General features: G+C 34.3%; 1 protein-coding gene across 3 annotated transcripts in view; it reads right to left on the bottom strand.

The window, feature by feature from the left end:
* The window catches only part of LOC149785082 (myotubularin-related protein 13-like), a 277,095-nt gene that overhangs the window by 162,701 nt on the left and 91,154 nt on the right, over positions 1-23,240 (bottom strand). For all 3 annotated transcript variants that reach the window (XM_089978822.1, XM_089978820.1, XM_089978821.1), the window contains exons 5-8: positions 21,365-21,481; positions 19,680-19,812; positions 4,675-4,783; positions 277-390 (exon numbers count right to left, since the gene is read on the bottom strand). In XM_089978822.1, the coding sequence (XP_089834948.1) occupies positions 277-390; positions 4,675-4,783; positions 19,680-19,812; positions 21,365-21,481 (473 nt within the window). The remainder of the gene's footprint in view (positions 1-276; positions 391-4,674; positions 4,784-19,679; positions 19,813-21,364; positions 21,482-23,240) is intronic.

Here is a 23,240-nt window from a genome sequence, read left to right on the forward strand (position 1 = left end):
GACTCAGACCAATATGACTCTTGCTGGACCTTTAACAGCAGGCAATAAAACCAGACATAGACCAATATAACTCTTGTTGGACCTTTAACAGCATGTAATAAAACCAGTCTTAGACCAATATGACTCTTTTTGGACCATTAACAGCAGGCAATGAAACCAGACATGGACCAATATGACTCTTGTTGGACCTTTAACAATGGGCAATACAAAAACATCCATTTATATCATAATAAGACGGAAAAAAAAGTCTAAACTTTAAGTAGGAAAAATACATACATTGTGTAAAGCTTTAACTGTTCTAGAGAGTACTGGTTCTGGTATCACAGGTATATTTACACACTCTGGTACTCGTATATTTCCTTGGTCCAGGTCTGCTATAATTACATCAAACTGAAAAATAAGACAAAAAGAAAAGGTCTAGGAGTAATCTCTGTGAAAGAACAGGAGTTCATGGAACATAATGTTTCGCCTGTTACCAGTGCCACAATTTGATCTGAACTGAGACTTACTTACAAAAAGTAGATCTGATGGGTACAAATATGAGTTTATGTTCTGTCAATCTTTTGATTCATCAATCAAACTAGAGCTATTAGTGATAAGTCAGTTTCAAAGGGCCCCATTCACTACAGTTTGCTTGGAGGGGCTTCAAACAGACTTACTTATGTTGTGAAAGCACAAGTTAGGGGAATAAGCCTTTTAGAGGCCAAGACTCCTTTAGGTATGATGTGGAATGCTAATAATTCAATTCATTAAAGGTCTCATCAAAATAAAGTTGTATAATAAATCAGGTTGAAATCCAACATTTGTGAGTGAAGTTATTCAGCAGAAACCCCAAGTTTGGGAGATGGATAAAAGAGTCCATAACTTGTAAATGATGCTGTGGAAAGCGGGAAATTTTTGCTTACTGAAGGTCTCTTTAAAATAAAGCTACATGCCATTTCTGATTGAAATCCAATCTTCCACAGTGAAGAAAATTGCAAAAATCAATGTCTGAATTATTGAAAAGCAGGGGCATAACTCCTGTAAATGACATCTTGGAACAATGGAGAATGACTTCAGGACACACCCTGGAAATGGGTGAACCTAAAATAGAGTATATATGGGTTTGGCTGACCAGGATTGGTTAATAATGTAAGTTATGTTGTAGGAAAATGAACCTTTTGAGAGCTTATCCTAGTTGTAAGTGAAAAAAAAAGAGACATGGTTTTATTGATGGAATTTCAGTCCTTTAACAGTCTTGAGTTTGGAACACTCATTACTAAAATTAGCACCTGACTCTTTGGTGCGGAATTGAAAGCACATGTTTCAAACACATGCAGGTCCAGAAAATGCCACGGCTCATATCCTTTCCTCTACACAGAAGCTGACATCCAGGTTTCATCTATACTGATAAATATAGGTTTGATCATGAGCACTCAAAAATTTTAAGTTATTGAATTTTTAATATCATGGGGTTTGCATAGGTTTACTATGGGAAGTGAATTAGTACCGTGAGTCCTTCATTCAAGTTTCCATCACTCTAAAGCTGCATACCAAATATGGTTGAAATCCCACAAACCTTAGTAAAGTTATGCTGCAGAAACGAAACTAAGGAGGATGGGCATCAAGTGGCATAACTCCTGTAATTTATTTCATGGAACTCAGGTAGTCAAACTCACATCAATATAAAGCTTCATTCCAAATCTGATTCAAACCTAATAATCTTTGATACTGTAAAGCTGCAGAAACCAAAGTCAGGAAAAAAGACAATCTCACAATTTAACCAAAGTCTATGAGGCATAAAATACATTTCACAGTGATCTACATTTGTGATGAATATCAAGATGCATCTCTTCACCAACTTTCATGAATTTAGGTTTAACAGTATAAATAAATAGTCCAGAGAGGTGATTAAATTTTATCTGGCCATAAGCTAAATGCAAAAACTTAATCTAAGCCTTGCAAAATATGAAATGTAGATCAGAGTGACATTTTCTTCAGGTAGAGGTATGGTACTAGTAGCAATCCAAACAATATTCTAGTACAGAGCTTGAGAAATAACCTTAAAATACAAAATATAACCAATCAGAAAAGTATATAGGTCAGTGACCTAAATTTGTGATGATGGTATTATATTCATCCAGATGCATAAATCTTCTTAACCTAAGCTATAAAAATTTGAAATGTACCTCACAGTGACCTTCCCTTATAATGAGGGTGTGGTAGTAATATAGATACATACATAGTGTTGCACCATATGTGGGGGATTACAGATTTCCCACCATGTTTTCTCTGATGTCCCCCAAATCCCAACCCTGTGCACCTCCTAGACGTGCTATATTTCTTAAGAAGAAAAAAATACACCTGCTACTTTCCTTTTAAATGTTTTTTTTCTAGCAACAACTAAAGGCAATACAAACTGTAAAATGGCAATTATTATCTGCTTTAAAATAACATAGTTGGCAATCAAAACATTTTCAAGATTGTGTGGCAGTCTATCCAGCTGCAATGTAAAGTCTTTTGAAGCTGTTAGCGCAACATATATTCTCAGGGCTGAAGGCAAACCTACAGCAACCATGACTTATCCCATGGTTATGGTAAGTCAATGACAAAGGGACTTAATTTATGCAAATGCACAATCTATAATTTAATCAATAAATTATTTGCTTGAAAAGAAGAAGAATTCAGAAAATAATTGAATTTACTATAATAAATGATGGTATTTCATAAATGAATACTAAAATTAAATAAGAGCTTGGCAGTGCTGCTCATTTCACGTCAAGCAGATACTCAAACATGAGTGTCTTGAGCACTTAACAACATATTTATTGCCAAGGAAAAGCTGATAGTACACTATAGTGCAATCTACAAAGTTATGGTGGCCAAACTGTTGTTGTTGTTTTAGGGTTTAACGCCATTTTTCAGCACAAGACAGGCTATACATGGCGGCCAGTATTAATGATGGAGGAAGAACCCGGGAAACCCCCGGAAAGAACCACTGACCCACGAGAAGCTACTGGCAAGCTTTCTCACATATCCACATTGGCCGAACCCGAGACTCGAACCTATGCAGACAGCAGTGAGATGGCAGTGATCCGTGACGGAGAGCGCTTTAGACCACTCGGCCACTCGGGGCCCCTTGGCCAAACTGTCAAAACAAATAAGATTATCCCATTTATTTCGCATAACTTGTCTCAAAAACTGTCAAAGCAAATAAAATTATCTCATACTAGTGCTTTAAGTAGTATCCTAATTTATCCCTTTAAAATGCTGTATGTCTCCCAGATTTAGAGGATGAAGGTCACAGTGACCCCCTGCCCCTGGGATCCAAAGTGCAGAACTGCATACAATAATATAGATACATGATTATATCAGAAACAGAGATCGGTAATTAAACATGAAATATCAAATTTAGTCAAAGTCTGTGAGGCATGAAATATAAGTCACAACAACTTGCATTTGCAATAAGAATGTAGAACTCGTCACAAAATTTCATAAATTCCAGGCATAACTCTATCATACAGTGTACAAAAAAAACCCAAGAGTTAAATGTAAAAGCATTACCAAGAATGTACAACTAATGTACTAGTTTGTACCAATTTAGATTTGGGCCCCAGGTGGCTGAGTGGTCTAAGGTGCTCACATTTACAGATCACTGACATTTCATCTCTGCCCTCGTGTTCACTCATGACATAAATTGGATTAACTTGATAAGCAAAGAAAAAATGTAATGTGCTACAGGCATTCTCAACTTGGTGTTTAGATTTTAATAAAGTAACATCAATAAAGTAACTGTAATAGGAACCTTTACAAAGACAACAGAATCAACTCATTTGGCAAAGTTATTAACTTATCACAGGTGCACGAATGCCTGGGCTAGAACATTTTTAAAAATCTGTGATTGTCCCTGGGCAACCATCTCTGCTTACTCAGCAGATATTTCAGGTCACCTGGTAAATTACTGTGGTTGTGCCTGAAATTACTAAAGTTAGTTCCAATAGCAAACATTGTTCATAAATTTCCATCAAGGGTTTACCCCAAGGGTCTGGTAGCATGGACTGTGATTACTTAATCAAATAACGAATAGCCTGCACTTGTGGATGAAGTGAATTCTTGCTGCTAGCAGTCACACAACACTAAACTATGGAATTATATGTTGATTATATATGCACCCTAGAGCAGGTATCCAGAAGGAAAATTTTATGACAGAATGTAAAAATATTTATAATAATTTCTGATATTATCATTTTTGATTAATACTTTCAGTTTACTCAAATCAGGTTTTAATGTAGTCTTGATAAATACGAACCTCTAATTCACACAATTTCATTAACAGGATAGAAAAATTAAGAAAACAGATAATGAACTTGTAGTATATCCTCGCTTATGAGTCCAAATGCAAAATGCACAGACCAAAATATGCTGAGGCATGTGCTGGCAGATCTGGGTCTGTGCAGTTTGTTAGGAACAATCAGGAGAATCAACAATATAGACTCTGATCTGCATGCTCATTATGCTGTGGTAGAGCAGGATCTTTGTTGTTTGCAGTTTGACTCAATTTATAAGCAAGTATATATGGTATACAGTACAGGAATACCTCAGCATTCATAAAAGTAAAGTAATACTTTTCAAATTTCAATATAAGACACAACATTTTTTTATCAGCTCTGTTTACCTTCCATAATTATTACTTACCAGATCCTGTATTTCAGCTTTATGTGTAGAATGGACACCTGCAATGAAGGGGGTGGGTGTGTTAAGAATCTCCAGAAGTGCAGATGGCAGAAGAGGGATGAAGGGCGAGCTGAAAAGAAGAAAAAATCACGAGTTCATAATACAACCATATCCTATTAATAAAAGATGGACAGATTCTCTCAAAACAAAAAATCCAACTGGCTTTTTCTTCCTTGACTTTTCATTCTGTCCATTGTTTGTACATCATTTATCATAAATATTTTGTAACTTAATTTTTCAAACAAAAAACTTTTCTTCCCAAAAACTATATATTTGTATACTTCTATAAATATTACAAAATATTTTCTACCTTTCACTCTATGTACATTCCTCAAAAATAATTAAGACAAGAACAAGAGTAATGCAAATAGCATACAACATGAACTTCTTGTGACTCTTGTCCGCTCAGCTAGGGACCTGAGAAATTTATGATAAGGTATGGATATAAGGTATGGATCATAAGGTGTGGATATAAGGTGTGGATAATAAGGTGTAGATAATAAGGTGTAGATAATAAGGTGTGGATATAAGGTGTGGATATAGTTCAAGTAGAACTGAAATATATGCAGGGGTTGAAAAGTGCCCATGACCATCAGCAATGGAAACAGGTTACTGACTTACATTACTCATTTTTGTGATCTTGAACTTGATAATGTGGGTACAAATGTGAACATGCAAAACTACTGAGATATCACACACACATTACATGCCCAACTTGTAACCTTTTCCATGCTAATCACCTTGACCATCTAGACAGGGCTTTGGCTATCATATGATAAGGTGTGGACCAAGGTATAGTTTAATCAATATATCTTCCCCTACGAAAACAAATTCATGACTTCATGAACTGTTCATGAATGTTCATGAACGTTCTTGAAATGGTCACAATCAGTTCATCATTTGAGTTCATGAACAAATATTCATGAAAGTTCCTAAACTATGTTCATGAACACTTCAAGAATTTTGATGAATCATGTACTTGAAGTTCATGAACACACTGATGAACTTTTAAGAACTATTAGAATATCTTTGAAGTTCCTGAAATGTCATGAACTTGGTTCATGAACAATTCAAGTACTTTGATGCACCACCAAGATTTTTCTTTAAAAAAATGTATATGAAATTTCTGTATCATTATATTCATAAAATGTTCATGAAAATTCATCAAACAAAACAAATATTAGTGAAATAAAAATAAAGGTGAATATTTTTCTTTTTTTAAATGATACGATACTGTATAAATGTTCAGAGAGATCTTTCATTCAATACTTGTGTAATTAACCTGAGTAGTTCTGGATTAATATGGGAAAATATTTTCTGGCCAGCATGAACCAAATGTATTTGCTATAAAAGCTTTCAATGACTTTGTTCTAACATTTTTGTCCATTACTGTCATAAACTGCATATTGTATTTACTTGGTCAGTGGTTGCCAATTTGCCCTAAAAACCAAAATATGTACACAACGATTATTCTGACTGGATGATTGTGAAAGAAGAGGTGAAATGATTGGTTAATATACATGCGAGATTTCAGCAGCTGAGTCTCCTTTTCCCCACAAACGAAAGAGCACACAAACAGTTTAGCAACAAACAAAAACCTCAAACAAAAACCGTGGACTCTCATGGAATGGACAGATAAGAATATTTTCAATATCATTTTTTTAAAGTAAGTAGAAGTGCAGAGAAGTGATTATGAAGAATATGAAGGAAATGATTTGGTGAGAGCAAAATAAGGTGGAAAAGCGTACCCAGCCAGGATCATCAAAATTATGGTGAGTATCTTTTTCTTGGTTATTCGTGATTATTTCAGTAGAAGTTATATGGATAATAAAGTGGGAAAACACCACAAGTTAGTATATATATTCATTAGTTTCTTTAAACCATTTACTGAATATACATGTACTGCTAGCATATTTTTTGATGGCAGTCTAAAAACTAAACTCTGTCCTGTCCATGGTCGGGTCAGAGAAGGGCTGTTGATCATAAGTACGTGTATCTTCACACTTGCACTGTCTGAATAATCTGGTCCTTGTCTGCTTCAGTTTGGGGATAAATTATGCCCAAGGGTAACAACGATGCAATAAAACACTGCTAATACCCTGAGGACAGGAAATGAAAACAGAGAAAATCAGCACTACCAGGCAATTTTGTCACACCCTGGCAGACCTCTGGTTAGCCAGGAGGATGGTCAGCCTAGATGTCAGACATGCGGAAGGAGGGCTGGTCAGCTTTGGTACAAGTCATGCTGGAAGCATGGCTGCAAGGACAGATGGGCTAGCTGGACAACCAATAGACTACACACTGCTGGTACAACATGCTAGATCCACTGAATCTGAAAAATATCCCATGTGCCCAGTTTTACAGATCCAATGGCCAAGCTTGTACTTGCAGGGTGACTTATACCCACTATGCTGCCTAAAAATGGAGTGACAATTCCCTATTGTATATAAATTATCTGCAGGAACAAAAGATGGAAAGAGAAGTAAAATTTGTCTAAGTCAGGAACTGCATCACTGTCTCCTGTTCCAGTTGATGCCAACTTGTTAAAAAGCTAGCATAGTACTGAGACTGCAACCTATCTGCATTTGTCTCCCCTAAATCTGCATTTGTCTCCCCCAAATCAGCTGATGTCATAGTGGAATGAATCATCCTTCTCATTTTAGCAAGGGGTTGTTGTCTAGAAGCATCCCCCACAAGGCTCACAACTCATTCTGTACACCCACACTGGTTTTGTATGCATTTTCTCGCTTTCTTTACCATTTGTTGATTTTTGCAGAATGGTTGACAAGTTGTCGTCAGACCACAAGAGTAAGCAGATGTACATTTCAAACTCATGTGTCTTCCCTTGCTTTGCATTTCTTTCATTTCGATGACATGTTTTTGAAACAATAAAATAATAGAAACAACAGATAAATTAACACATCAGCATGTTAATAATTTTCTAAAGAATACCCACTGCAAACAGAGTGTACAAACAAACAACAACTTATATGATCACTTGAAGTCAACATGCATCAACAATAGCCCAGTTTGATAACATGATTTACCTCCCTTAAAGAATAACTGCAGAGTTATCATTCTTGCAATGAGCGTACATTTGGTACTTCTGGAGAGCATTGTAACAATAGATTTTAACAAAAGAAAAGGCGATCTATCAAATTAAAACAGACAAGTACGTAACATAAATGCTCTGAAAAATACCATTCTTTACTTGAATCGTAAAACGTCAACTGATTTAAAAACCTCTGATGCTTTTGAAATCGTCTTTCAGCAGGAAATAAATTGTATAATGTTTCATTTGCTCTTACTTTAATATTTATAAGTGAATCAATTGCAATGAAACATAATTTATTGCTATCAAACTGGATCACGTTCAAACAATTTGGACTTCATGCTTAATACATATAACATGAATCTTTGAACTTGATTTAAAGCATATTTTAGTAGAATTGTACGTGTAGTTTGTTTGCTTACATAAATGTTTACCCTAGTTTTGTTTCAAATGATGGAAAGTTTGCATAAACTTGAGAGACTGTAAATTTTAAATATGCAGGAGAAATAGAGAAACAAAAGTCATTTATAAATTTGCCAAAGCACTTATCCTTCCTTTTTGGTAATGAATAACTAAATCTTGAAAATACAAATTACCCATAACAACAACAATAACATAGCAAGCTTGTGAAGAAATATGGGGTTCGAATTTATGTGAATACATCAAAGAAAACTAATATATATTAAGATTGAAATAAAATATATATGAACCTGTTGGGGAAATACCAAACTTTGACTGGTTTTTGCCATCTCGGCAACAACTATATAGATGAAATTGCACACAGTCAATAAGATACAGGCAAACGAGATAACGACTTTAATATTTGCACTTTGAGAAATTATGCAACCGAATATATTAATTATACCTTTCCTTTTTCTTAACATAAAAATGTTTTTGAATGAATCTTGTACAGAGCTATAAACCACTTAGTACTTGCCACAAGTACAAATCGGGTTACCAGAACCAGAGTTCATGTACCATGATGGTGTTAACTTAAAAAGTCATGAACCAAAGTTGCATTTCAAAGTTACCTTTAAAAACTTTCTGTAAGTGCAGATGACTGCAAAGCTATCGAGTTGAGAACGAGAAAACAGTCCAAGTGTACAGAATGGAATGTTGATAGAAGTGGTCGATTAACTTTGTCAAAGTTTGGGATGATTGTCCCTGAAATTTTTACAAAAAATATTAAACGTGGGAAAGACTTAAAACCATTAGGTGATGCATAATTCAGTATTGTTAAAACAATCACTGTCTGTGTTAGTTGGATACTTTTAAAAGAAAAGAAAAAAAGAATTGAAATAGTATTTTCAGATTTTTTATGCTGTTCAATTTATGTTCCCTTAAAATGTGATTTCTAGAATAAATTAATATGTACATTGTATTAAAAACCATTAAGAACAAGGACCTGTTTTGAGATGTGGTTACTGTCAAGTTGCATGAACAGTACTACTTCAATACATCTTTTTTTGAATAAATTTAAAGTGGGATATTCATAATACTACATTTTACGTACAAATTAAATCAAAGTTGTGTGCATATCTTTTCTAATTTTTCATGATTATTTCCACAATAACCTGACATAAAGTTCATACCAGTATTGATATATTTTATGTAAGCATCCATTTATATAAAATTTATACAATCTGAAAATTTTAGTCTTGATTTGGAGTTTTGTGCTCAGGAGATTTATAATTATTACCCATGGTTGCGGCTGAGAAAGCATGCAACTCATATTCTCCCCTCTTCTTTAAATAGTGATCTATGCCATGTGTTCCTGTGTGCCCGTCTATCCACAGAGGACATAAAAGAAATGGCAATCTATTGAATAAGTTTCCTAGCCATTGTTGGAAATTGTTCCCCGGAAGTGGCAGTTTATACTTTTTCTTATCGTTGGCAATGGAGAGCACATCAAGGGACATAATTTCAAGATGCACTTACCGAACTGGGCTATTGCCAAAGCATGTTGCACCAGCAAGTCTCAAATGACTAAGTCTGAGAACGTAATAACTTTCACAAAATATCTGCCAAATTAAAATAATAATGTATACCAATGCTTTATTAATCAATATTATTCCAAATAAATCCAATATTGTGAACAAAATCACCTGAATTTAATGGAATCCTATTCAGTATTATGTTGTCTATGGAAGCAACGCTTAAAAACTGGTGACACCTAGCTGTGGCAAACAAAGTTAATGGGCAAGAGTTATTGCCATTTGTTTATATTATACATGTATGTAGGGAAAAATACTGGATACTACAATTGAAACTCGTAAAGTTTGGCCTAAATGAAAAAAAAAAAAACACCCTTTCTGTTGCAGACTTATCAAAATTACAGCCTGTCATCAGTTCTACACCTGACACAATTTTGCACTAATATCTAACCAAGTAATTACATGTTTATGATTTTATTGCAACTATTATTATATTGTTGTTGGTGTTATTATTGTTGTTGTTGCTATTACTGGTGGTGTTGTTATTATTATTATTATTACAGTTCTTGTCGATTACCTTGAAACAAAATTATCTTAACATGTTTCCTTCAGTACCTCCCTGCACAAATCTACTGGGAAAGTTTCTTTACCAAATCCTGAAGAGGGCATTAATCTCTTGCCACAATGGCTTTCTGTCCTTTGTTCATGACTTAGAATTAGGTCAAAACATACTGGTTTGCTATGTGATAGACACAAGAACCAACTCGTCTATTGTTTATGCACAACTTTGCATTGTTATAACTCCTGTTGCAAATAGCCCCAAGTGATTCTAACATGTAGGAGTCCAGAAAATTTTAAGTGTTTACTTTGTATATGTAAGTTGTTTTTTCCCCCTGATGAATAGCATGTTTAGCTTGAAACATTTGGAAACCATTTTGAATTTGTAGTTATCAATTTTGTCTATCTATTTATCTATATTCAGCTGTCATTAAAAGGCATATTTTCACCTCTTTCTCCAACAAAAATGTTCCTTTAATTATGACACTAACTTTGTATTTAACTTGGATAATAGCAAGGTCTGAATAAATAAGTTCAAAGCTAAGCCTTAAAATATTTTTTTCCTTAATTGTTTTCTCAAATTCCTATTCTGTCACAGTTCTTGCAATGTTCCATTGATCAATGAACTCATCACACAACATCAGAATGCCTTTAAAACTTATAACAGTGTCTTAAGCTCCCATATCAAGAATTATCAGATTCAAAGAAGACATCAAGCAATATGGGGTCTACCATCAAATATTGAAATATTGCAATAGTAGGTAACTCTTGACAACTTAATTATAAAATCTGAGCCAAGAATCAGTTATTGCTGAATTATATATATCTACTGTCTTAAACTGGGCAGCACTGTAATTGAGACTGGTCTCCTGTCTAACAGTCTAGATATGTTCACATATTGTAACCTAGATTGGTTTCTTGTCTCTATTATCTACACTGCTCTCTAATAGGCCTACCAATAATCTAATCACTTGAAGTAAATAATTATCAAAAGCTGTCAGTCCCACTGTTGTATTGCTGCTGTGCATGGAATTTTATCCTTTACTATACTTAGATACATATTAGATTTCCCTACCCCAGGTGTATTTCCAGCGCAGATTATTAATTATTTTCTTATTGCTTGGTTTGCAACAATGAATTTTCAGAGAATGTTCAGGAAGCAAAACAAGATGCAAATAATTAAACAATATCTTGAATTTTCATGATTTTTTTTTTTTCTTGACAAGCAAATTTGCAGATACCATTAAAAAAGAGGATTTCCTAAACTTTCTGGTCGCTGATAACAAAAGATGTTTTGGAAAATGAAACAGAAACCATTAAGATATTTTTCATCCTTTTTCTGTCTTAAACTCCCAATATTGTCAAAAGTATCATAAGCAAGAATATGTTTACTCCCATCATGTGCAGCAATTTGGAGAAGAAATTCCAGTAATTCAAGATATGACCATTTCTTCCTTTTAATTGCTGAGTGCTGAAAACATCCGAGATATTCTTCAGCAATAACAAGAATTTTCAAATTAGCTGCAGTGGTGGACATGTTGGATGTCAGATTGGAACCATTTTCATTTAGGATCAAATAGACATCCTAAATGCTGTTTGGTGAAAACCCTATGTCAATATGACCATTCATTCAGGGTGAGTAGCAACAGCAAAATTTTCAAGACATCCATTGTGGGAGCCATATTGGATGTCAAATTGGCACAACTTATATAAGTATCATAAGAAGTCTAATGGTGAAGCCTCAAGAAATATAACCATCCACTGGACAAGATTAGAGCTAACATTTTGAAGATGGCCACAAATGGGGCTGTACTGAGGGTCAATTTGAATGACAATAACATTATTTTAACACAAACTAGGCTCCATAAGAACTCTTCTGATTAAAATCCCACATGAAAATGACTTTCCATTTAAAAATAATGATAACAATATTTTCAAGATGGCTGCAATGGAGGCAGTGCTGGATATCAGATGCTCACCATTACCATTTAGGACCAACTAGACGTCGTAAGTCTTCTGGTAAAAGCACAATGCCAAAGTGACCAGCCATCTACAAGAAGTAGCAATTAGATTTTCCAGAGAGACATTGTGACAGCCACATTGGAGGTCAGACTGTTAGCATTTTCATGTAGGACCAACGTGATCTCATTTGAAGACTTTCAGTCTCATATTGATATAATTATTCATTCAGTAGTGGTGACAGCAAAATTTTAAAGATGGCCACTGTGGTAGCCATAATGGATGTCTGAGCTGCACCATTTTCTTTTAGGACCAATCTGACCTCATAAAGTCTTTTAGCAAAACGAACACAATGATGCAACAAGCTATTCAAAATGACAGCTGAACAGGATGTGCAAGTGGAACAATTTTCATTTAGGACCAACTAAACATCATAAGAAGTCTTATGGTCAAACTCCTTCTCATGACTTTCCGCTCAGAAGAAGCATACCAAGATTTTCAAGCTTGTTGCAGTTGTGGCTTAAATGGATATCAGATCAGTACCATTCACATTAAGGACCAGTTAGACATGATAAGAAGTTTTTAAATTAAAAACCCATGCTGATATGACCATCCAATTAGGCAGAGTAGTGACAACAAGAATTTCAAGATGGCTGCCATATTGGATATCACCATTTTAATTTACAACTAACAAGACAATGGAATGGTTGTATGAATAAAATTTCATAGAAATCTGCCATATAGTTTAGAAGTTGTGATTTAAAAAAACTTGTACTAAAAGACAGAGGGATGAAAGTCAAAAAGCCATCCCATAAGCTCTTCTGGCCTCTGATCAGAAAGGCAACCAAGAGTCCCTCGAAGGCACTAGTGATCTACTGGGCAAAAATAATTTAAAATTTGCTGATGAGGTGGAGATACTGGATGTTGGATTGGTCCATTTTTATCTAAGAAAAAGTAGACACCAATAAAAATCTTTTGGAGAAATACACAATGTGATAATGATCTTCCATTCAGTGGGAGTAGTGACAATGTTATTTTCAAGACAGCCATTGTGGTGGCTATATTGGATGAACAACTAGCAGCATTATCATTTAGGACCATCTAGGTATCACGTGACATCTAATGGTGAAAATCCCATGCTGATATAGCCGTCCATTTGGGAGGAATATTTTCATGATAGACACAATTGTAGCCATATTGAGGGTGAGTCATTTTCAAGACAGTCCCATACATTAAATATCAGATCAGCACCATTTAAATTTAGAATCAACAAAACATTAGAACAAGTATTAAGTGAAAATCCCACAATGATATGACCATTCATACAGAAATTGTGATAACAAGAATTTAAAGCTGGCCAATGTGGTAGCCATTATTGGCACATTTCATATGGGATCTACTAGAAATCTTTAAAAACCTTGTGCTCATGCAACCATCCATTCAGAATAAGTAGTGATAACAAAATTTTCAAGAACGCCACTGTATTGTGGTCATATTGGAAGTCAGATCACCATTTTCAATTTTGAAACAAACTAAACTTCATAAGAATTTTTTAAGTGAAAACTCCATGTTGATGTGATCATCCATTCAGCAGGAGTAGCAGTAACAAGACTTTCAAGACAGCATCATTGGCAGCCATATTGGATTTCAGATCACCACCAAATTTCATTTAAGGCTAACCAGATATCATAAGAAGCCATTCAGTGAAAATCCCACGATGATATGAATATCCAATCTGGAGAAGTAGCAATACAAAAGATTTTAAAGATGGCCACTACAGTGGCTATATTGGTTGTCCAGGCAGCATCATTTTCTTTTAGGACTTACTAGACCATGTGTGACCGCTCTGGTGGCCTTGTGGTTGGAGTGTCCACCCCGGATGCGGCAGGTTGTGGGTTCGAACGCCGGCCGAGTCATACCAAAGACTTCTAAAAATGGTACTCACAGCTGCCTCACTTGGCACTCAGCATTAAGAGGTTAGTGTTAGGACTGGTCGGCCTGGTGTCAGAATAATGTGACTGGGTGGGATATCATGCTATATGTCTGTGGCATGATGCCCCAGTGCTAGACATCACTTTAAACAGCCACACTGCAGACATCATAGCGATATGACTGGAAAATTGTTAAAGCTACTTTAAAAATCTAAATCTCACACACACATACTAGACCATGTGGTGAATGTGTGGATTCTAAATTCAGTACAATCTGAGTGGATGCTGAAATTTTATATCAGTTCATATATTCCCTTGTACTCATATCAAAGAATTTAAAGGACCATTCACACATTAAAATCATGTGGAAAATTTCACTTGAAATTTGTATGGAACATATTGGCCAGTGAGTGCAGGACATTCAAAGTAATTATTTTGTATGATTTAAATACAAATAAATGAATGTAATATTCTCAACATGTTTGTGTTGTAAAGACATAACTTCCCAAGTGAAGATGAAAAACAAGTCCAGTGAGTCCAAAAATCTCATAAAATATACAAACATGATTTAAAAGCAAAAGAAATCTGACCAGATAATTTACATATACACATAAACATGCATACCAAACAACAAATGTCAAGATCAATGTCCCTTTATCATGCTAATATCACCACCCCAACCCCACCAACACAATAAAATGGAAAGTAAAATTCACTAAAAGCTCAAAAATTTGTTTTACAAACTGCAAAAAATTGAATTCATTGCAAGTTACACAACTTAAAATAAACATGCAATAATTGTTTAAAGTGCATGAAAATCCAAACTACATATGTATACAAAGATGCCTACCTATATATATATATATATATATATATATATATATATATATATATATATATATATATATATATATATATATATATGTCTACTAATATAAAGTACAAACATGCCTACCTATATGTGAACAAACATGCCAACCTCTATGTGTACAAATATGCCTACCTATGTGTACAAATGTCTACCTATCTATGTATGTACAAACATGCTTTCCTATATATGTGTATAAACATGCTTACCTTTATGTGTATAAAAATGCCTACCTAGATGTGTACAAACAAGCCTGCATATATATATTTACAAACATGCCTACCTATGCATGTGTACAAACAAGCCTACCTTTGTATGTGTACAAACAGGCCTATCCATATATGTGAACATGCCTACCCATATGTGTACAAACATGCCTACCTATGTATGTGTACAAACATGCCTACCCATATGTGTACAAGCATGCCTACCCATATACGTGAACAAACATGGCTACCCATATATGTGAACAAACATGCCTACCCATATATGTGTACAAACACACCTACCTTTGTATGTGTACAAACATGCCTACCTTTGTGTGTGTACAAACATGCCTACCCATATATGTATCGAAACATGCCTACCAATATATGTGTACAAACATGCCTACCCATACAAGTGTACAAACATGCCTAGCTATATGTTTACAAACATGCCTACCTATGTGTACAAACATGCCTACCCATATATGTGTACAAGCATGCTTACCCATATGTGTATAAACATGCATACCTATGTGTACAAACATGCATACCTATATGTGTACAAACATGCCTACAGATATGTGTGTAAAAACATGCTTACCCATGTGTACAAACATGCCTACCCATGTATGTGTGTATGTGTGTGTGTGTGATTTGGATTTTTAATGCAGCTTTAACAATTTTTCAGTCATACTCAAATGATATCTGCAGTGTGGCAGTTTATAGTGATGTCTAGCACTGGGGCATCATGCCGCAGACATGTAGCATGATGTCCCATCCAGTCGCATTATCCTGACACTAGGCCGACCAGTCCTAACACTAACCTCTTAAAGCTGAGTGCCAAGTGAGTCAGCTATTAGTACCATTTTTATAAGTCTTTGGTATGACTCGACCGGGGATCGAACCCACGACCTCCCACATCTGAGGCAGATGCTCTAACCACTAGGCCACTGGAGCGGTCCCCATATATGAGTACAAACATGCCTACCTATGTATATGTACAAACATCTACCCATATTTGTGTACAAATACGGGTAAACTTCATTTGTCTTCTCAATGTATCTATGCAACATGCCTTGCTTTCATTTGTCTTCTTTACATATGTATACAAACATGCATACCTTTCATTTGTTTCAGACAAATCTAGTTTTGCTATTTGCACTTAATGTTTACATATATGTATATAGGAAAGATCAAGTCTCTTAATGAATCTGTTTTACTGACTAGGTATTGCATATTTATTACTTTATTTCATTTCTAAGTATAGACAATAGGCTAGTTTTTTGTGTGGAAAAAAGGTGGAGTAAATTTTACACTGTGCTTATGTCCAAGGACATAAAATGATGCATATCCTAATAACACTGACACCATTAAAGTAACAAATAAAAACTAATTCCTGTCAATTCATTTATTTTCATGGGTATGAATTTTGGTGGTTTTCCAAAAAATGACATTTTAATCACAACTTCAATTCATGGATTATTGGAAGTAGTCTGTTTTCATATCAAAAATATAGTTTATTGGGTCCATAAAAATACTATTTATTGGGTCAGTAAAAATACTATTTATTGGGTCAGTAAAGATACTCTTTATTTGGTTAGTAAAATACTGTTTATTGGGCCAGTAAAGATACTATTTACTGGGTCAGTAAAAATACTTTTTATCGAGTCAGTAAAGATACTCTTTATTTGGTTAGTAAAGATACTTTTGATTGGGTCAGTAAAGATACTGTTCCTTGGGTCTTTAAATTCACAGATTGTAGGAACCATAAAATCCACAAAAACTGGTACCCAAAAATAAATAGTGAATTCACAGTACATATTCTAATCACTCATAAACCTAGGATCTTTTGCATTAATATTAATTACAAGTACTGGATTCTTCTGGGATTTACAGTTTGTTTGCTTAAAATTCAACTTTTTCGATTTTTGTTTTCACACCCTGCTTCTAGTGTAGTATATTTTACAGTGATACTGCCCATGATCACTCAACTGTGAACTGACTTAAGCAATGCAAGGCCACTTAGTAACTAATTTCAAGCAGCATAAAACTATTAAGATCCCTTTGATTCTGTCAGCAGGGTCAGCTGACTTTAGTGTTTGAAGTTTGTCAGCATGCATTGTGCTATGTAGGATCAAGTAATTTTTACAGGATTAAAAAAATTAATTGGTTATGGTTGAATTACTAAAAAGTTAAATCAGCATAAAGCAAATGACCTATTGCCACTTGTCAATCATGCTGATCAATTAACCAATCAGCATGCATAAATCAGACACACCTCCAGGTATTGCTTTCGTATGCCATTTTCCTCCAACAAACTGCTTGTGGCAATAATGAATTGATTATGAGAAGTAGTCAGGAGCCTTGTAATTATGACAGTCGATATCCAGATTGTCTAAATGGTGGAATTAGATTTTTTCCTTTCATAAAACATAAACAAGATTTCGATGGATAAAGGCATTTTTTGTGGTTGGATGTACGATCAGCTGAATATGGAAACAACTGATGGCAATTACAACATTTCTTTGGCACAAAATTATGTAGAAAAGCATGTCCTGTCGATGGCTTGAAGAAAGAAAAAGAAATTGAAATATATATGTAAAAATAAACGTTTCTAGAATATGGGTGGGGAACCCCATAACTTTCGGGCTTTGATGTTTATTATTTTTCTTGTATAAGAAGCAATGAAGACCAGACTGCATTATTTTAAAGTTTGGAAATTTAGACTTTAATGCTGGCTCATCTCAAAATAATGATTTATCGTCTCGATCTTTCAGACACTTGAGAGACTCTTTACTGTCTCATTGGGCTGAAGGACTGGTGGGGATACAAAAAATGTAATAATAACGGAATATAAAAAAAATAGTTTCAGACAATTATGGTTCGATACATTAAGCATGCATTTACACATTTCCATGAACATACATCATTGATCAAAATTCCATTTGACAAACACAGTAAATCTTTACAATTATTATGTACAACACTATACTTCTAAACAATAATTATTTAGGATTTTGTTATTAATTTTTAATTCATTTACTTCCAAAGCAGCATGAACATAAGCCAGATAATATTAATAAGGATAAGATTATATACATAAGCATCTTTTGGAGCTAATTTCCTTTTATATGAATAAGTTCTCAAGCAGCTTTAAAACTGATTTGTATTATTTACTGAAATACAACACTTAGGTTATTACTATACAAACCTAAACAACAAATATAAATATTGTCTACTGCAGTATAACTTATGGAACTTTGTAGTTTTACATTTTTAAGAATAATACAAATCATTTTTAATAAACATATCACTTAAACTGTAACATATTTCTTTGCCAAATACTGCGTGTTTTTTGGAGGTTAACAGGTGCTTATGTCATGTGATTTGGTAGGCTGAGCAATCTATCGTCTCGCTTAAGGTCAATTTAACATTACTTTGATTCTCTCCACAGGAAAGTTCGGCTCCAATGCTTAAAGTTGTCAAGATGGATTTAAACTTTATATTATGTGTGATCAAACATAATTTAGACAGGGTTAAAGATGTGAAATGATTACTGTTTGATTTCTGAAGAGCTCAAATGGCATAAAACTGGGTCACTTTGGCTTTGGTGTTTAAAATTGTTGAGATGTCTAAGCATGATAAAACACCAAAATCAAAGCAACCGAAATGTCACATGACTTTAAATGATGGACAGAATTGGGAATTTCAGTGGCTGAAATCAAATTCAAAAGACATGAATATGCATTTAGCCATTTCGGTAAAGCTAATTACGAATCTGCTTAAGAGGCAATGACATTATGCATCATGAAGAAACCCCATTTCATGAAAGCATATTAAACGCAACAACAAATATGTCATCACAAAAAATCCATGTCCGAAAAATCTGCATCAAATATGAATAAATATGTATGTGATGAGGTACTGTTTGCCAACCTTGTGTTTATGGTAGCAGATCATATTTTATATCCAGTCAAAATAATGTTCAGTGACTCGTACAAAAAAGTTCTCATGCAAATGAACAATACAACACAGTGGCCCAAGCTTTGCCATTCTCTCTGAAATCCTCCCTCTTTTGACGTTGAAACTCCAGACCAAATTTTGCATATCTCCCACTTTGGCCTAAGGTGACTTCTCTTTTCTGTTACATGTATGAAAGCCAATGCTTGATAATAAGCCCATCCTTCACTTTTACAAAATTTTGGGCAAATTATTACTCATTATGTCTTTCTCTGCAAGCCCATTTATTACTTTTTCACATATTTAAAAGGCAGGCTGCTGGTCTTCATGCCATTAAACTTTCCTCAACCCCAAAATCAAAGTCAGAAATATTCTTGCCAATGAAAAGGCTGCATTTCTTGATTTTAAGTATGATTTTCATGCTTGGCAAAACATTTATTATATAAGATGGTGGGCTTGCGATTGCAATTGGAGAAATACTGTAATCTTAAAACTTACTTGCATTTGAGAGGATACTGAAGTGCGAAAAGGGCCTGGCAAGCACTGGTAATGCGAGAAAAACTCTGCGAATGAAACAAAATCTTGTGATCTGTCAAAGCTGCCGAAAACAGTGACAGTGTGTTATAGATACCTGAAAAAAAACAATGGCAGGAGTAAGATCATGAAATTTACTCTAAATGCAACAGATGTGAGAGTGGCAAAGTCTTTTATATAGAAACTACAGTCCTTCAACAGTCATCAGACGGTGTCATTTTACTATCTGGGGCATGATCTACCTTAGAAAAAAGTGGTGGCAGTCAAAACAATTAAATAAAAATCAAAACCAATATATATGGGTTTTATTTTGACATCTTCATGAGTATCCACACCCATTCTAAATAGATATAATAACTGATATAACTCATACCCAATGCAAGTGGTACAGTCCAATAATTGTCTAAATATTGATATCTTTCTTTGCTTTCTGTGCCATAAACACCAAACTTAGAAAAACCATCTTTGCTTTTGCAAAGGAAATAATATGTTTCACCTAACAAATGTTCTCATACTAGAAATATGTTTCACCCAACAAATGTACACATATTGGAAATAATGTATCACTTAACACATTCACATACTGGAAATAAAATGTTTCACCCAACAAATGCTCAGATACTGAAAATAATGTTTTAAATAACAAATGTTTTTGTTCTGGAAAAATTATGTTTCATCTAACATATGTTCACATACTAGAAATAATATGTTTCACCTAACAATTTTTCACATGCCCGGAATATTTATGATGATCTGTCATTATACTGCATCAGTGTTAAGTCAAAATAAACGTAAATATATTCCTCGCACTTAATTCCAGACAAGTATGTTAATTTGGTAATTTAGCTATTAATCATGAATGCAAAATAATAACAAATCAAAGCGTAACTGACTGATTGTCTGGTGACCCAAATATTTGAGAATGTATTTTTAAAAGTAAATTATTCCATAAAAATGTCATTTTTCATCAGTCTCCTTATTGTTCTAATGTATTTTAGTTTGTCAATTTGAACACTACAATCTTGTATGTTGCCAATATGTAAAACAGGATTATATTTGACAAAGATTTTAACTTTCCAACATACACAAATAATACAGAAAGCTAACTTGAAGTTTTCACACTCATGCTAAGGACTTCATTAGCAGACTGATTTAAAATTTATGTTCAGGGACCGGGGCAGTTACATCCTGCCGCATATCTGGGATAATCTGTTAACACTGTTCACCATTCCATTGAGCGATGTTAACAGTCAGTAGAGATTAAATCAGTCTGCTGCTCATGTCCTTAACATAAAGAGAAAAGCTTCAGGTTAGCTTTCTCTATTGTCTGTGTATGTAGTTGAAAAGTCAAAAACTTTGTCAAATATGAATATTACTACACAGTTAAACTATCACCAAAGTAAAACAGGATTAATATATATCTAGATTTGTCACACTTATGTATAATATTACTTTTATACTGCTACTTATAAAAACAATTAAACCACATGACAAATATTATTTCTTACATAATATTCTCAACAATAACAATTAGGCCAAGCTTAACGAATAATGTTATTTCTATACTATTATAAACTAATAACAATTATGCCACACTTATGATTAATATTATTTCTTAAATATTACTACTGATATTTTTTTTCGCCTACCCAGCTGCTCAAACAAAAGGGCTGTGCTGTTGTTTGTGGTTGGTATTGTGGCACTAAGAGGTGGCTGTATTGCCTGACGATCTCCAGCCCCTAATGTGAACCTTATCTGTTGTCCACCTGAAAAGTGAAAATACAGAGAATTTGTACAAATGAATAGTTATCTGTACAGCTTATAGTTTTATCTATCACAATAAATTATGTATCCAGTGAACACTCTATTAACCTGAATAATCTATATATATCGAAGTACATTTTTGGATCTGAGGGACAGCCCATTAGTGTGTATGACCTACATGCAGAGACATTCCATTAGTGTGTATGACCTACATGCAGAGATATCCCATTAGTGTGTATGACCTACATGCAGAGATGCTGCCAGGATTTTATCTTTAATGTGGATCTCCCACCTTACTACTAAAACATGGGGGGAGGGAGATTTTCGAAAAAAGGAAGGGGCAAGAAAATCACCAAAGTTCATACCTTATCCATCACTTAAATATCCATATCATTTTCTTCCTGCTCCATTCTGTAAAGGCTTATTAATGCCAAAATCTTCACAAGATGCCCCTCTAGTTAAATAAGCATTAATCTGTGGACTGTTTCTGAGTTTAATCTTATCCTTATCTGTGTACAAACATCGTTCAATGCTGGGAAACTCTTTCCACTGCCTGCCATCTGTAGGGTATATCAATAAGAAACTGCTCTTTATGGTTGTCTTGTACAATTTTCCAGTTCACAGGTACTGTCTTATGGATATCTCTGCTCCAAAACATGTGATCTGGTGACTTGGCAAGTTGTGTTAAGAGTTAACATCTTAATTCAAATAGCTGATTCACAATATAAAAGGGTTATTTTCCCCCCCACACCATTTGCAATACTACATAACATACTTTCCACCCCAGTGTTGTGTTGTAACCATCTATACTGTAACAGCCAAGATATCAAAAAATTTGCCTCAAATTTTGTTTTCTTCTTGGCAGGTTACCTAACCTGGCATCTGATATTATTTTAAAATTAATCTCCTCATTTTCATGAGAAACTCCACTTCACACTTCATATTCTTCTTTCTGCCATTTACTTTACACATCTGTGCCAACACAGTTTCAATTTTAAAAAAACAAGTAATTTTCTGTCCAGACATGCTAGACTAGAATCTTGCCTTCAGGAATTAGGACAAAAATTAAGCATGTGCATAAGACAGGAAAGGTCGACAACTGCAGTGCACAAGTTTAACAGGTTTTCTAAGTATTTTTCTGTATTAAACCAATATGCACACTTTGGAGTGCAGAGATAGTTTGATAAATATGTATCCTTACTTTTTTACTTTTTTTCTTATCAATTCTTATTTATTAAGTTTATCTTAACTGTGTATGTGATGAACATTCCATTAGTCTGTATAATCTTTCTTTATCACAATACATTATTTTTCTATGGAAATTCATTATTCTGTATGATATATATTATTCACAATACATTTACATTGTGCTTCTGTGGGATTCCATTAGTCTATATGATCTATTTTTATCACAATACACTGTGCTTTTGTTGGACTCCTTTATTCTGCATGAACTATTTTTATCACAAAACACTATGCTTCTGTGGGACTCCATTAGTCTATATGATCTATATTTATCACAATACACTATGCTTCTGTGGGACTCCATTAGTCTATATGATCTATATTTATCATAATACACTATGCTTCTGTGGGAATCCATTAGTCTATATGATCTATATTTATCACAATACACTAATGCTTCTGTTGTTGTTGTTGTTGTGGGATTTAACGCCATTTTTCAGCACATGATAGACTATGCATGGTGGCCAGTATTAATGGTGGAGGAAGAACCCGGGAAAACCCCGAGAAGAACCACCA

The sequence above is a fragment of the Sinohyriopsis cumingii genome, chromosome 13, assembly GCF_028554795.1.
Source record: "Sinohyriopsis cumingii isolate HCF-2022 chromosome 13, ASM2855479v2, whole genome shotgun sequence".
Lineage (NCBI taxonomy): Eukaryota > Metazoa > Mollusca > Bivalvia > Unionida > Unionidae > Sinohyriopsis > Sinohyriopsis cumingii.